The following is a 13435-nucleotide window of genomic DNA, read 5'->3' on the forward strand; positions in this document are numbered from 1 at the left end:
GTCCAGCAGAGGGCGGGTTGTTGAGGATGAGTTGGTGGAGCAGTGGGAGGGCTGAGGACGCTCAGCAGGGAGCAGCAGTACCAGTTGGACTCGCTCAGCATGGCTTCAAACGGGAATTCACCTTGAATAAGAAGGGCTTTCTTTACATCAGACCTCTAATCGTAAGTTTTACCTTACAAACAGCCTCTACTTTATAAAACATTAACTTCTACATCTCATAAGTCGACCAACATTAAACTGTGGTCTCTGTTTAATCTTCTTTTTGACATGTTTTTACTTTTGTTTTGAAGGGCTGTTTTTACAGGTTAGTCGCAGGTTCTGACTTGTTTTTAAAAGTTTCAGGGTACTTCCAGAAACTTAGCGGCGCGGTCTGGTGGATTTCCTGCTTGGATTTGAAATCTTGTTAATGATTAGAGCAACATAAACCTTCAGGTTGTCAGTAAAGCTGCTCATAAAATGGCTCTCTCAACTTTCCTGACTGTAAAAACACAAAATCTTACCAAGTTTTTGGTCATTTAGTCCAACTATCTTAGTTCACTTAAAATGAGACAAAAATATCTTAAAAGTAACTTTTCAGGAAGATATAGAAGCTTGTTATGGGTGAATAATACCTGAATGTTGGTTCAAAATTATTAGTCCACTGGCAGATTATTTAACTTATAACAAGACATTTCCCCAGGTTAAAAGTGAAATAATCTACCGATCGAACTAAAACTTTTTTCACCAATATTAAGGAATTATTGACTTAAAAACTGTCATGAGTTGAGGTGGAGGAGGTGAGAGTGAATGCAGGCAGGACCCAGATTGAGAGGTGATGATGATGATTGGTTTAATTGACAGTCAATCAATCAATCAAGATTAATTGATTTAATTGACAGTAGCACAAACAGTCCAGTTCAGGCGGCAAGGCAGAGAACTAAGCAACAGCTTGAACCCGTAGCAACTGAAACTAATAAGACTGAGATACATGAGCTAACGCCGTCACAGGACTATGCAGTTCAACTGTGATGACTAAGACAATTACTGACAACGACAAGACTGACTTTAGACGAGGACCCGACAAGAGACAAAGACAACAGGTGGACTTAAATATACAGGGAGGGTAATCAGGGAGTGAGACACACTTGGGAAGCAGGGAAGACAGGACAGGGCTAAACACAGAAAACCTCAAAAATAACTACACTGAAAATACAGAACACAACAAAAACAAGCTCATATTTCTTGCTGAAAAGTTACTTTTATGTCAGGTTTGTCTTAATTCTAGTGTATTACTTAGCCTCCTGACTGCCAGGAAAAAAAAATTGTCCAATCACCATTTTTTAAAATCCCACAGTCTTTGTAAGGTAATAAAATGTTTTATACACTTACTTTGTCTCTTCCCATAAAATGTGTTATTACTGATGAACTCCATTTTTATGAATTAGAAAAAGTTACGTACAAAAGTCCCACCCCTTCACATGTGGTATCATTGAAAAGCCCTAAATGTCCTCTCCAGATACCAAAAGGAATTAATTCGGTAGAATGCAGGGGATGGGAGATATTCAAGTTTAGAAATACAGAGGACAAAAATGAACTACTGGTAGTCAGGAGGATAGATGCAATAGAAACTAGACGTAAAATACTTGTTAAGATTTTATGTTTTTACGGTGCTGCAATACGTTGCCAGCTCTAATGTACACTGCAAAACACAAATCTTACCAAGTATTTTAGATCTAGTTTCTAATGTAAATATGTTAATACACTAAAATTAAGACAAAAGAAATTTACAAATAACTTTTTTTAAAGTCAATAATTTAATATTGATTTTTAAAAAGTTGTCATTCTACTGGCAGATTATTTCACTTATAAGATGGGAAAATGCATTATTATGAGTTAAATAATCTGCTAGTAATAGCAGTAGTATTTTTGTTATAGTTTTAATGACTTATTTACTTAAAATGAGCTAAAAAATGACTTGTAAGTTACTTTTGTCTTAATTCACATGTATTAAGATATTTGACCTAGAAAGTGGACCAAAAATACTTTGGTATGATTTTGTGTTTTTGCAGTGTAATTCACTCTGATTTGTTTTGTCTTGTCTTTTAGCTCCTCATATTGTTTTGTAATGAAGTGAGGACCAGCACAGAAGCTTAAACACCATCAGCCAAAGCTAAAAAACAGAAATCATATGGATGATCAAGGTGAATCCTTCACCACGGATGAGCCGAGTCCTTTGAGAGACGATTTACTGACTGGTTATGAATCCATTCATGGAGCTCAGCCTGAGTATGAGACTGTGATGCCTGGGGTTGCTCCGCAGCCTGGACCTGCAGGAAATCCCAACCAGGAGATCCAGGTCGGCGCACCACCACCTCCACCAAGACATCGGCTTCCCACTATCCCCACTGAGGTGCGGCGTGATCCGCCCCCTCTGCCGCCGCGCAATCCGCCGCCTGTAGACCGCAGCAGAAATCGGTTTTACATTGATATTGACCAGCGTACTCATAAACTGATGCGATCCAACACAGAAGTACACAATTACGTGGGTATCCCTAATGAATGCACTCTTAAAGTAAAGCTGCAGTATGCAACTTTTATTTTAAAAACGTGTTTTACAAATTTGTTAAAACTGTCACCATGTCATGACTGTTTTTATGAGTTGGGTAGTAACTACTTTACTCAATTACAAATAAATAAATAACTAAATGTTCTTCACGTTTAGGATCCCTGGGCTATCAGGCTGATAGACTCTCCAGAAGGCAGCACAAATAATCTGGTTTCTTTCAGCAAAGCAACATCACAGTAAGACATTAGACATGCTTGTCGCCAGTGCAGCTTTTGTGGTGGTCTGCTGTTCTGCATTACCAACTGGTTTCGTCTAGTTTTTAGTGCAAATATCACAATATTAAAATATATGAATATTTTGTCTTAATATTAATTAAGACAAAACTAATTTACAAGTAACCTTTCAGCAACATATAGGAGCTTGTTTTATGTTAATAATTCCTTAATATTGATGTAAAAGTGCATATTATTTCACATATAATATGGGGAATATGTCTTATAAGTTCATTGCAAAAACACAAAATCTTACCAAATCTTGCTGTAGCTTATAGTGCAAATATCTTACTACACTTGAAATAAAACAAACTACGGTAACTTACAAGTAGCTGTTCAGCAAGATATGAGCTTTGTTTTTTAAAGTAAATATTCTCTAATGTTAATAGAAAAAATACTAGTAGGTACAACAGGCAGATTATTTCACTTAAAACAAGATATTTTCCCCATACATGTTATTTATCTGCTAATGGAACTAGCACTTTTTTCATCTTAAAACCAAACTTAAAACTAACTCGTATATAACTAATTTATTGCTGAAAAGTTACTTATAAGTTAGTTTTATATTATTTCAAGTGTATTAAGATGTTTCCTCTAGAAAACAAGATTTTATTAGATTTTATGTTTTATAATGAGAAATAATCTGTCAGAAGAACTAGTACTTTTTCATCAATATTAAGGAATTATTGAATTAAAACAAACTCATATCTTGCTGAAAAGTTACTTGTAAGTTAGTGTTGTCCTATTTAAAGTGTACTAAGATGCCCTGCAGGTTGTGAAGGTTCATCATTTCAGACGGTGTTTTCGTTGGTTTCTCCATCAGGTTGAAGTCACGATACAAGCACACCGACAGGATTCACAACTCGGGTGTAGTATGGGGCCGACTGTTAAATATCCACCCTGCGCTGCTGCAGCAGGAGGTCAAAGTCACTATATCCGAGAACGACAACATCCGGTTCCCCATTCCCATCCTAGGTAAGATCCCTGTCTTCATAAATGGGCTGCAGCTAACGGTTATTTTACTAATCGACTATTTTTGATGATTATTCGGATAAAAAAAGTCAGCATTCTGCAGATTTTTCATTTAATCTCTTAACCCATTTTTATACAATATTAGAAAAAACATTAAAAGATGAAAACAAATAAGTAACTGTGTGAGTGAGTGAGTGAGCTAGCTGGCTCACGACGTTGTCATTCTCGGTAGCTAGCTAGCTAGCCAACTAGCTAGCTCGCTAGTTAGTTCACTAAGACCTGAACTGAATTATTATACTCTTAAAAACACAGTTTGTCCATTGTGTAACCTTTACGTTATTTTTTAATCAGTGAACAAGAAGGTGAAGGACCTAATAGATGAATACTTCAAGTTGCTCGACCGCACCGCTGACACAAGCAGGGATTATGTTTTAAAATTTTGCGACTCTGAGGAGTTCCTCACAAAGTGAGTCTGTCACTGCTTTTTGTTCATGTCAACAATATAGATTTTTTTTCATAGATATATAATGAAGTTGAGCTTTTCTAAATTCACATTCTTTCCTTTGTAGTGAAGAATTTATTGGCATGCATGAGAGAGTGCAGCTGTTTTTCAAGACAAAAGAGGTGATCAATCTTCGACTGGTTCGTGTAAACAATCTGAATCGCCATCTTGCCAGAGATGTGAGTCGATTTAAATTCCCTTCCTGATCAGGCTGACGGTTCAAATGATTGCCCATCAAGAATTGGTCTTATCTTTAATCTTGAAATTCTGCTCTTGCAAACACAAAGAGCATAATGTCACCATCAGAGTGATTGTGGCTGTAAACCTCCACCCTGATTATTTTAAAGCTTTGTTTTGTTTACACATGCATTCATAAATGCTGGTTTTAAGATTCAGAAAGAACTCAGTGAATGAAAACTGAATGGGAAAGCATGAGGGTTTATTCTGTATAAACAAAATTCACTTCATTTTTTATTTTTTTCTTCATTTATTTCAAACAAGTTTTTAAAAACAATTAGAGAAAACATGTTCAGATTGAAACATTTAGCTTACCACTTCTCAAACTCCTTCTGTTTGAGAAGGAGTTGGAAGAAGTGAACACTTATTTAATCCTTCCTTTATCTCAATTTAATGAAATATATTACTTACTGATTCAATAGTTATCAGAAATTTGTAAATAAAACCATGTTATGGTACTCATATGCCTGTTTAATACACTGTGCTAAAGAACAAACAAATAACCTATATTACATAAAGAAAATCATAACAAGACAAGAAAATCTCCAGACCAATAATAATAATAATAATAATAATTAATGATAATTGTAAATACCCAGTATAACAATAATTACCAACCTCTTTCCAATGTGCACCTATGAATTCTTCATAATTCTTCAACTTAACTATTTGCATCTGCTACTGTTTTCTCAGGCTGCAGATGGTAAAACTGAATGCAGTTTGCACCAGTTCCTGCGGCCTGCCAGCGTCCACTGCACCGCAAAGTGAGATAGCAACATACTGTCCATTTCTTGTTTGTTTTCGATAGCTGCGTCAAGCGTAGCTCAATTCAGTGGCTGTTTGCACAAAACAACCAGGCTGACGTCTGTGCGTTTTATCATTCCTCAGGTTGAGCATGGAAAATGTGCTCAGTGCTTTCAACAAACATGTGAACGAACTCTTGAGCACTAAGGTATGAGGAAAGAACCAGTCTGGTCACTATTGCCTTCATAGAAAAGCTTCTTATTTAATGTTTGGAGTCTTTTTGTGTCTTCAGTGTAGTAGAAATATCCCTCTGGTTGTGACGAATGTTCGCGTAATCAGTAATCTCCTATCTGGGCTGACATGTCAGGAGCTAGAGGATGCCATTGGTGCCCTTAATCGAATCAATCATGTAAATATGGTAGGTATTTCCCACACACTTGGCATGTATGTTTTGGCAGTATTATGCTGAGAGTTGAGGGGGAGATGGATGCTGCTAAAACAGAGTATTCCTGGAAGAAAACCTGTTGGGCTTCATTTTCTCTGAGCAGTACTATGAGTCGGCACAAATCATTACGCTATTTTTGTTACAGTACCATTTAAAATGACTGCGAAAACTGATACAGGGGAATCATACCATTGATATCGGCTGTGAAGTATTGCTATTGAAGTGAACTGCTCAATATATCATGATATTGACTTTGGGTCAGACCAGACCAGCCCTATGGGATGGTAATGATGTCACACAACACAGTCCACTGATTGGGCGACAGAAAAGCCCCACTGCTAAGTATGACGTCTCATTAGGCGCTTGACACAATCATAGTGATCCGACCCGCCGACTGTACCGACCGCTCAGTGGAAACCAGGCTTCAGAAACTGCTGTGTAGAATGTCCAAAAACTTTGTGTTTGTCTAGCACGTGAGAACGCAATAAAATATTTAAAATGAAAGCTTATAGTTGCTGTATGACGTAATATGTCTTTAATCGCCTGTGCATAGTTACAGTACATATTTCTCTTTACAGAACCAAGAAGAAATGATGGAGTGTGAAGCTGGTGAGTCTCTGCAGAGGCAAAGTTGTCTATATGTGAATGGAAAGACATTTACAAAGCAGATTTTAAAGAGTTTAATTAAACTTGAGTTGATGTTTAATGAAAGGAGCAACACAGTGTGTTGGACCATAAACTAGTGAGGCTGTACAACCCCCCAAAACACAAGTCTGATTCTGTCAATTGTACATTTGATCTTATTGTCAAAGCATAAAGTTTTGTAGAAATGTTGGTGTTTTAAGGACCAAAATTCATATAAATAACATAATTACAAAGTAATAAAATCAGTCAAATGAAACATTTTCCCAAATTAATTTTTTTCAATATGAAAATTTAACAAAAGCTGCAGATAGTTCATTTAATGATGTAATTTTTAAATATTAAATAAAAATTATGTTTTGATCAGTTACTCAGCTCTTGAGCAGCCTTTGAGTACAATTTCTGGGTACTTTACCCACTTCTGGAGATTTTACACAAAAATACGATGAACCTGTAAATCACTGGGTCTAAATAAATCAACACAGAAATGGTTCATTAGACTCACAAAACAATGTTCTTCCATGCAGCAATGACTCAGAATTAGAACATGTAGTAGTGAGGTTGTTTAGTTTTGACCCGTTCTGTTTCTGATTTCAGCCTTGATCATGCTCAGTGGGGCTCTGCTCAAAGTGCTGCAGATATATTTTGACAATTTCCAGTCAGACTTCAGATCCCACAAACTTATCGGCACACCCCAAACCGACGATGTCGATAAGAATCAGGAGATTTTGCAGTTCAGCATAGTTTCCATCTACAAACTAAACCCGAGCTGGATGACGTACGTTCACGCTCAGACTTATTCTCCTTCATCCATCCAGAACAGAAACTAATAAGGCACAAATCCTTATTTTTTACCTTTTGACAATTACAGTAATTATGAAAGTTTCTCCGTTTCCTGTGACTTGACATACGGAGAAACAAAGATCTGTGAGACCGGCGTTTCGGAGAATATCAGCACGGCCTTCTCACAAGGAAACAACATCTGCTGCAACCGCCTGTAAGGGCCAGAGTTCGTAATGATTTTTTTGATTTTAAATGCATAATTTGAAAGATGAAAAACAGTCAAAAGGCTCCTTGTTGTTTTTAAATTTCAGGATGGTGTTTCCTGTTCGAGTTAGTGAGTTGCCATACGAGTCCATGCTGACATTGCGCCTTAAAGGCACAAAGCGGGGGAGAAACCCAGAACTTTTAAGCTGGGCTGTTCTGCCCCTGTACAGCGACAGGTAGGTTTACAGATACTAACCTCAAAAAATTTAAAAGTAGGGCTGGACAATATGGCTGAAAACCGCATCATGATATGAGCTTCATATCGGTCGATATTGATAATAGTTAATTAGTTCTTTAGTCCTAAATATCTGGAATAATACCAAATTGGTGGCGTGATCTTTCCTCTTTTATCTAGTTTTCACTAAAGACCACTGTTGAAAACTGCTTCCGCGCAAGTTACTCAACTGGTTGTTGCTAGGTAACCAAAGAACTAGAGAGTTGCTAGGTAACTAAAGAACTAGAGAATTGCTAGGTAACTAAAGAACTAGAGAGTTGCTAGGTAACTAAAGAACTAGAGAGTTGCTAGGTAACTAAAGAACTAGAGAGTTGCTAGGTAACCAAAGAGTGAGAGAGTGAGTTGATTCCACCAACCTAAGCTGGCAGTGAGAAATTGAGCCGCTAAAGGCTTTCCTCTGCCTACATTTCCCAGAATGCTGTGTGGTTCTGGGTCAGTTCAGTGAAATCATTGAATATTCTATCAGACCTATTATCTACTGATACTGATCACGTCTCTTATCGCGATATTTATTATCGATTTATCATCCAGCTCTAACTACCTGACCAATCACATTTTTAAAAATGTTAATGTTTTGTTCATTTTCACATTGTTCTGATAAGACGGAGGAATATTTTCAGAGTGTTGTAATTAGCCTAAAAGTTCCTGCCGTTGAGTCCTCAGTCAGTTGACAGAAATCTCCGTCTTAGTGAGGAGATGTGGTTGAACCTGTTGCTAGGTGTGACCTTGTCGTCTAGGGACTGTGATTGGTTGATGCACCAAGCAGAATAAGACACAAAAAAACAAATGTGATGAGTTGACAGAAATTAACCGATCTTACAATCAATAGCCAATACAGTAGCCCTTTTTTGTTTGCAGAGACTTCATAATTCATTTTATTAGGGTTTTTTTTCTGTTTATTTGAATGTAGATTGTACTTTCTACTCTGTGTCTGTTCAGGACTTTTGTAAGAGGAGCTGTCCTGCTCAGCATGTCCTCTCTCCCTGAGCTGCCGTTCCCTCCGTCTCCTGCGCTGTCCGACAGCCACAGGCAGCCCAAAGACGTCATACTGCAGGTGAGAACCGGGCAACACAACCTCACACCGACTCAATACACAAAAGGACAAGGGCCACTAACTTTTCTCAGAATTTTGACTTCATTCAGAATTTTGAGTTGTCAGAACTCTGAGGAGGGAAAAAAGCCAAAATTATGAGTAAAACATCAGATTTCTTTTCTGTGACCCTAATCTTCTTCTCTAACTAAAAGATCAACATCCCTCCTCACATATTAATCTGGTTTTACAGCTTGAATTTGACGACCAGTGTGAGTGGGAATACCGCAGACCCATCGCTCTTCCTGGCTTAATCAGCTTTACTCATCCTTGTGATGAAGTGCAAAGGAAATTATCAGACATCTCCAAAAAGCATTGCCTCTACTTGTAAGTAGGAATATCAGGAATTCAGGTTGTGTTTTGTTGTTTTTACATAAACCCTTCACAGATTTCTCTTTGCATTATCAGCCTGACAAAAAATGAGAAGTCTTTCCTGTGGGACAAACGTTCCTGCAGTGACAAAGGAAGCACGTTCCTCCACCTTCTTCTCGGTGGCGTCCCCCGGTGGCATCCTGAGGACTTGACAGAAATCTACACGGTGGTAGAGAACTGGCCCATTCATCTGCCAGAGGAGGCTCTCTTCCTGCTGACGCCCAGGTAAACAGAAACACGACGACTTTACAGAAAATGGAAAACAATATAACACACATTTCTAATTAAAACACACTTGAGCTGAAACGATTCATCGGATTAATCATGATGGATCGATTATTGAAATAATTGCCAACTAATTTAGTAATTGATTAATCGTTAACTTGAGTATATAGATTCAAAAAAAGATAATTTGCTGAAAGAATAACATTCAGAGCAGCAATTAAGCCAAAACTATAAAAATGTATAATTTTGCATTTAAGATAAAAACACTGTGAAATATGTTTCAGTCAAAACTTCAAACTTCAGAAAAATTGTATCTGAGGATGAACCAAACTCGTGGAAGTTTCCAGATTTTCTCCTGATATCATGGCAGAATTTTTTTATGTAATGAATTTATTTTTAATCAAGTTGTTCCACTTAACTTGGATGATTTGAAATTATCTTTGAGCTTCTAAAGCCATAAAATTCCATAAATAGTTTGCTGTGATGCAAAAACACAAAATCTTACCAAGTATTTTTGGTCTAGTTTCTGTGGCAAATATTTTAGTACATTTAAAATTAGACTAACTAACTTATAAGTAACTTTTCTGAATGATATAGGAGCTTGTTTTGATGAAAAAGTTCTAGTTTCAATGGCAGATTATTTCACTTGTATCGAGACATTTCCCCCCAGATTGTAAGTGAAATAATCTGTCAGTGGAACTAGAACTTTTTTACAATATCAAGAAATTATTAACTTAAAACAAACTCTGATATCTCACTGAGAAATATATTTCACCACAACTCTACAAAAATATTGTAGAATTTTATGCAGTTCTAGCCCTTACTGACATAGAAACTGTTCTTGGCTAAGAAACCTGCCGTCCCATTAAAACGTATGTAAATCTTGTTTCTTGAAACTTCTCTTTCAGTTTTCCGGATGAAACGGTCCGAAAAGCTGCGGTAGATTATTTTGTTCAGATTCCAGATGGAGCGCTGGAGTTGTTTCTGCCACAGCTGGTCCAGGTAAAGAAAGTAACACAGAACTTTTCAAAGTTTACAGAAAGTTGTCAGATATCAATAACTGAATAACCTTTTTGTTTTGTTTTGTTCTTAAAGGCTCTGAAGAGCGAGTGGAAACTTGACGGGCCTCTGGTGACGCTGCTGTTGGACCGATCCCTGAAGAACATACGGATTGCTCATCAGCTGTACTGGTCAGTCGGACTTTAAGCACAAGGACTTTGATTATGTGTTAAATTAAAGTTAAAATAAGATGTTTTCTAATTAGATAATATATTTCATTACAAGAAGCAGCTGTGCTCACATTGTGCCTGATCAAAAAATGTACAGGACTTAAAATGCCACACTGTTCAGATCCAATATGATTAAGAAAATTAGGAACCAACAGAACCTGCACTAAAAAAACATAAAATATTTGGTCTAGTTTCTAGTGCAAATATTTTATTACACATTAAATAAAACAACACTAACTTACAAGTAATAAGCATTGCTTTAAGCCAATAATTCTTTAATATTGGTAAATAACATGGGAGGAAAATGTGTTGTTATAAGTTAAAACTCTTAGTGGATCTAGTAAGTTTTTTAAAATCAATTTTAAAAATTACTGAAAACTCGCTCTTATATCTTGCTGAAAAGGTGCTTGAACATTAATTTTGTCTTATTTCAAGTGTACTAAAATATTTGAAATAGAAACTAGACCAAAAATTGTAATCAACCCCAAAAGGTGTCACTGATGACGCATTTCTACCTGCCAACTTTGCGTTACAGTAACTCTGCGATATTTTGCGCTGTCTGAAAAATTCCAACGGTTTCTGAAAGGGGAGACGTTGTGCTTTCCAGCCAATATCAGGTTATTACGGTTATTTCACTCCCACCGTTGCAGGAAGCACGTTTTTCTGTTTTAATAGATGGTAAATTGTAAATAACTGCTAGATGTTGAAAGTTTCAGTTGCTATGGAGAAATGGGCAAAAGTATTTACTCACTGAGCATTTAAAGAACTTTGTACAATTAAAATAAGAGAAAATATCCAAGTGGAGGTTTGAGACTTGGTCTTCAAGCGTTAATCTAAATGTTTTTGGTATTTATATGTCAAACTCTGTTTTTCCAGATCCCTTTGTTCACATGTTTGTGGTTTAAATATCCCTGCAGGCTGCTGGAGGACACCCACACTGACCGCTACTTCCAGAGCTGGCTGAGTAAAGTCCAGGCTGCCTTGATGCACTGCTGTGGCCGAGCACTGAGGAAGGAGCTGGAGCACGAATCTCATCTGGTGCAACTTCTCGTTCAGGTGGCCCAAAAAATTTACTTTGCCGACAAACCTCAACGCAAGGTTTGTAAAAAACATTTAAAGTGCCTTTTATCATAGCGGTAAAATAGTTGGTTACGTATTTTCTTTGGTTTTATATTTTTGCACCATTTGATTCTTTTTGCAGAATGTTTTGAACAGAGAAAAGGGAGTTATTGATGAGTTTTTCAAAAGTGGCATCACCTGCCGTCTGCCTCTAGATCCTGCAGTCAGTGTGAAAGCTGTCAACTTGGATGTAAGCATGCACACTTCACTGCAAAAACACAACATCTAACCAAGAGGGTTTGGTCTAGCTTCTAGTCTAAATATCTTAGTACATTTAAAATAAGAGAATATTAATGTAGAAGTAACTTTTTAGCGAGATATAAGAACTTGTTTTAAATAATGCCATAATATTGTTTTTTAAGCAGTACTAGTTCCACTGACAAATCATCAACACATTGTTCCCCATGTAAAACTAGACAGGGGTGTCAAACTCAATTTCACCGAGGGCCACTTCAGCATATTGGCCCCCCTCAACAGGCCATATTGACGGTACAAATCAGGAGTGCATCCCTGCTAAAACACCCCAGACAAAAGGTTGACTTCCCTCATTCAGTTCTGTAGAGGCTTATAATGAGTCAATGGTCCAGGTGTGTTAGAGAAGGAATCCATCTAAAGCTGCAGATGGTAGCTCTGGAAAACTAGACTTCGGCACCCCTAGCATAAATGTATAAAAATACAATGTTAAAAATAAATTAAACACCTCATATTGTTAAATAACTGATTTTATGTATTGAAGTTTTAAAATTTACATTTGAGTTTCCATGGATGTAAAATTACTGCTCAGTTTAAAAATTACAATATTTAAATCAGTGTTTTAAGGTAAGCAAGCAAATAATAAAAACAAGTCACATGGGCAGACATTATAGACTTTACACAGAGATTTAGTCTCAGGCAACTGAAATCAATTAATTAAAAAAATCCTTTCTGAATATCATCTCATGGTCTCTAAACTAAATGTGTCTTTCTGACCGGAGCTGACAGCGTGTTGAAGAGTTATGGACCGGACGTTTTGGAGTGTCTGGTTAGGAAGCGCATTACAAACCTTTGGTTGAAATGGCGCGTTAAAATTCAAGTCTCCATTACAGACCAGAGAAAACTAAAGAGAATGAAACGTTGTGTTAATCCATTTGAGGAGCCGGTAGTTTATCTTGAGGAAATAAATGACGACGCAGAAGTTAATTAGACTGTAACATGCGCAGTCCGCTGCTCAACCACTGCGGAGTAACTCATCCAGCGGATTCAACAAATGGAGACTTCTGGGTTCACGTTACCCAGGAGAGCGGCGCTCTGGAGGAGCTGCAGACGTAACATCTGTCCGTTTCAGAGAAGCGAAACCACGCAATAAATAAATAAATAAATAAATAAATAAATAAATAAATAATCCTGGTAAAAGCGCACACCGGACCGCACAGCGTAAAACACTCACAGAGTTCAGTTGATCTGTTTGGATCAGACAGATCCAACTGACTGATGAATTAGCGCAGATTTTTCTGCAGATGGGGTGAAGTGATGCTAATTTAAGTGAAGTCGCTTAATTTAATTTATTAAAAGTTATTGGGGTGGTTTTTGTCACTACGAGAAAAATGTAGATGTATTTATCTGCTTAATCTGTGATGGGATCTGGATTCACGGTGAATATTAATTAAACTGCATAAAATGCGACTAAATAGCCGATGTTAATATGATTGTAATTTCACGGATAAAAATAGTACATGACCGATTTTTTTTTTTATGTTGTCGGTCAAGATAACGGATAACA

The 13435-nt window shown here is 37.0% G+C and overlaps 1 protein-coding gene across 1 annotated transcript; it reads left to right on the forward strand.

Annotated features, from left to right (window-relative positions):
• Window positions 1–80: 80 nt before the first annotated feature.
• Window positions 81–11866, forward strand: LOC106962227 (phosphatidylinositol 4-phosphate 3-kinase C2 domain-containing subunit gamma-like; the record flags this gene model as incomplete). The annotated part of the gene is made up of 20 exons (XM_015056508.1): window positions 81–161; window positions 2086–2521; window positions 2702–2781; window positions 3641–3792; window positions 4141–4255; window positions 4359–4470; window positions 5222–5292; window positions 5417–5480; window positions 5565–5690; window positions 6296–6326; window positions 6957–7137; window positions 7231–7356; window positions 7454–7582; window positions 8581–8695; window positions 8925–9058; window positions 9140–9328; window positions 10237–10330; window positions 10424–10518; window positions 11475–11655; window positions 11759–11866. Coding segments are annotated over exons 2-20 (2457 nt in total), but the record flags the coding sequence as incomplete, so codon positions are not given.
• Between the last annotated feature and the right edge of the window lie 1569 nt (window positions 11867–13435).

This window comes from Poecilia latipinna, unplaced genomic scaffold (assembly GCF_001443285.1).
Source record: "Poecilia latipinna isolate Pla-1442-1.1 unplaced genomic scaffold, P_latipinna-1.0 Scaffold1387, whole genome shotgun sequence".
Lineage (NCBI taxonomy): Eukaryota > Metazoa > Chordata > Actinopteri > Cyprinodontiformes > Poeciliidae > Poecilia > Poecilia latipinna.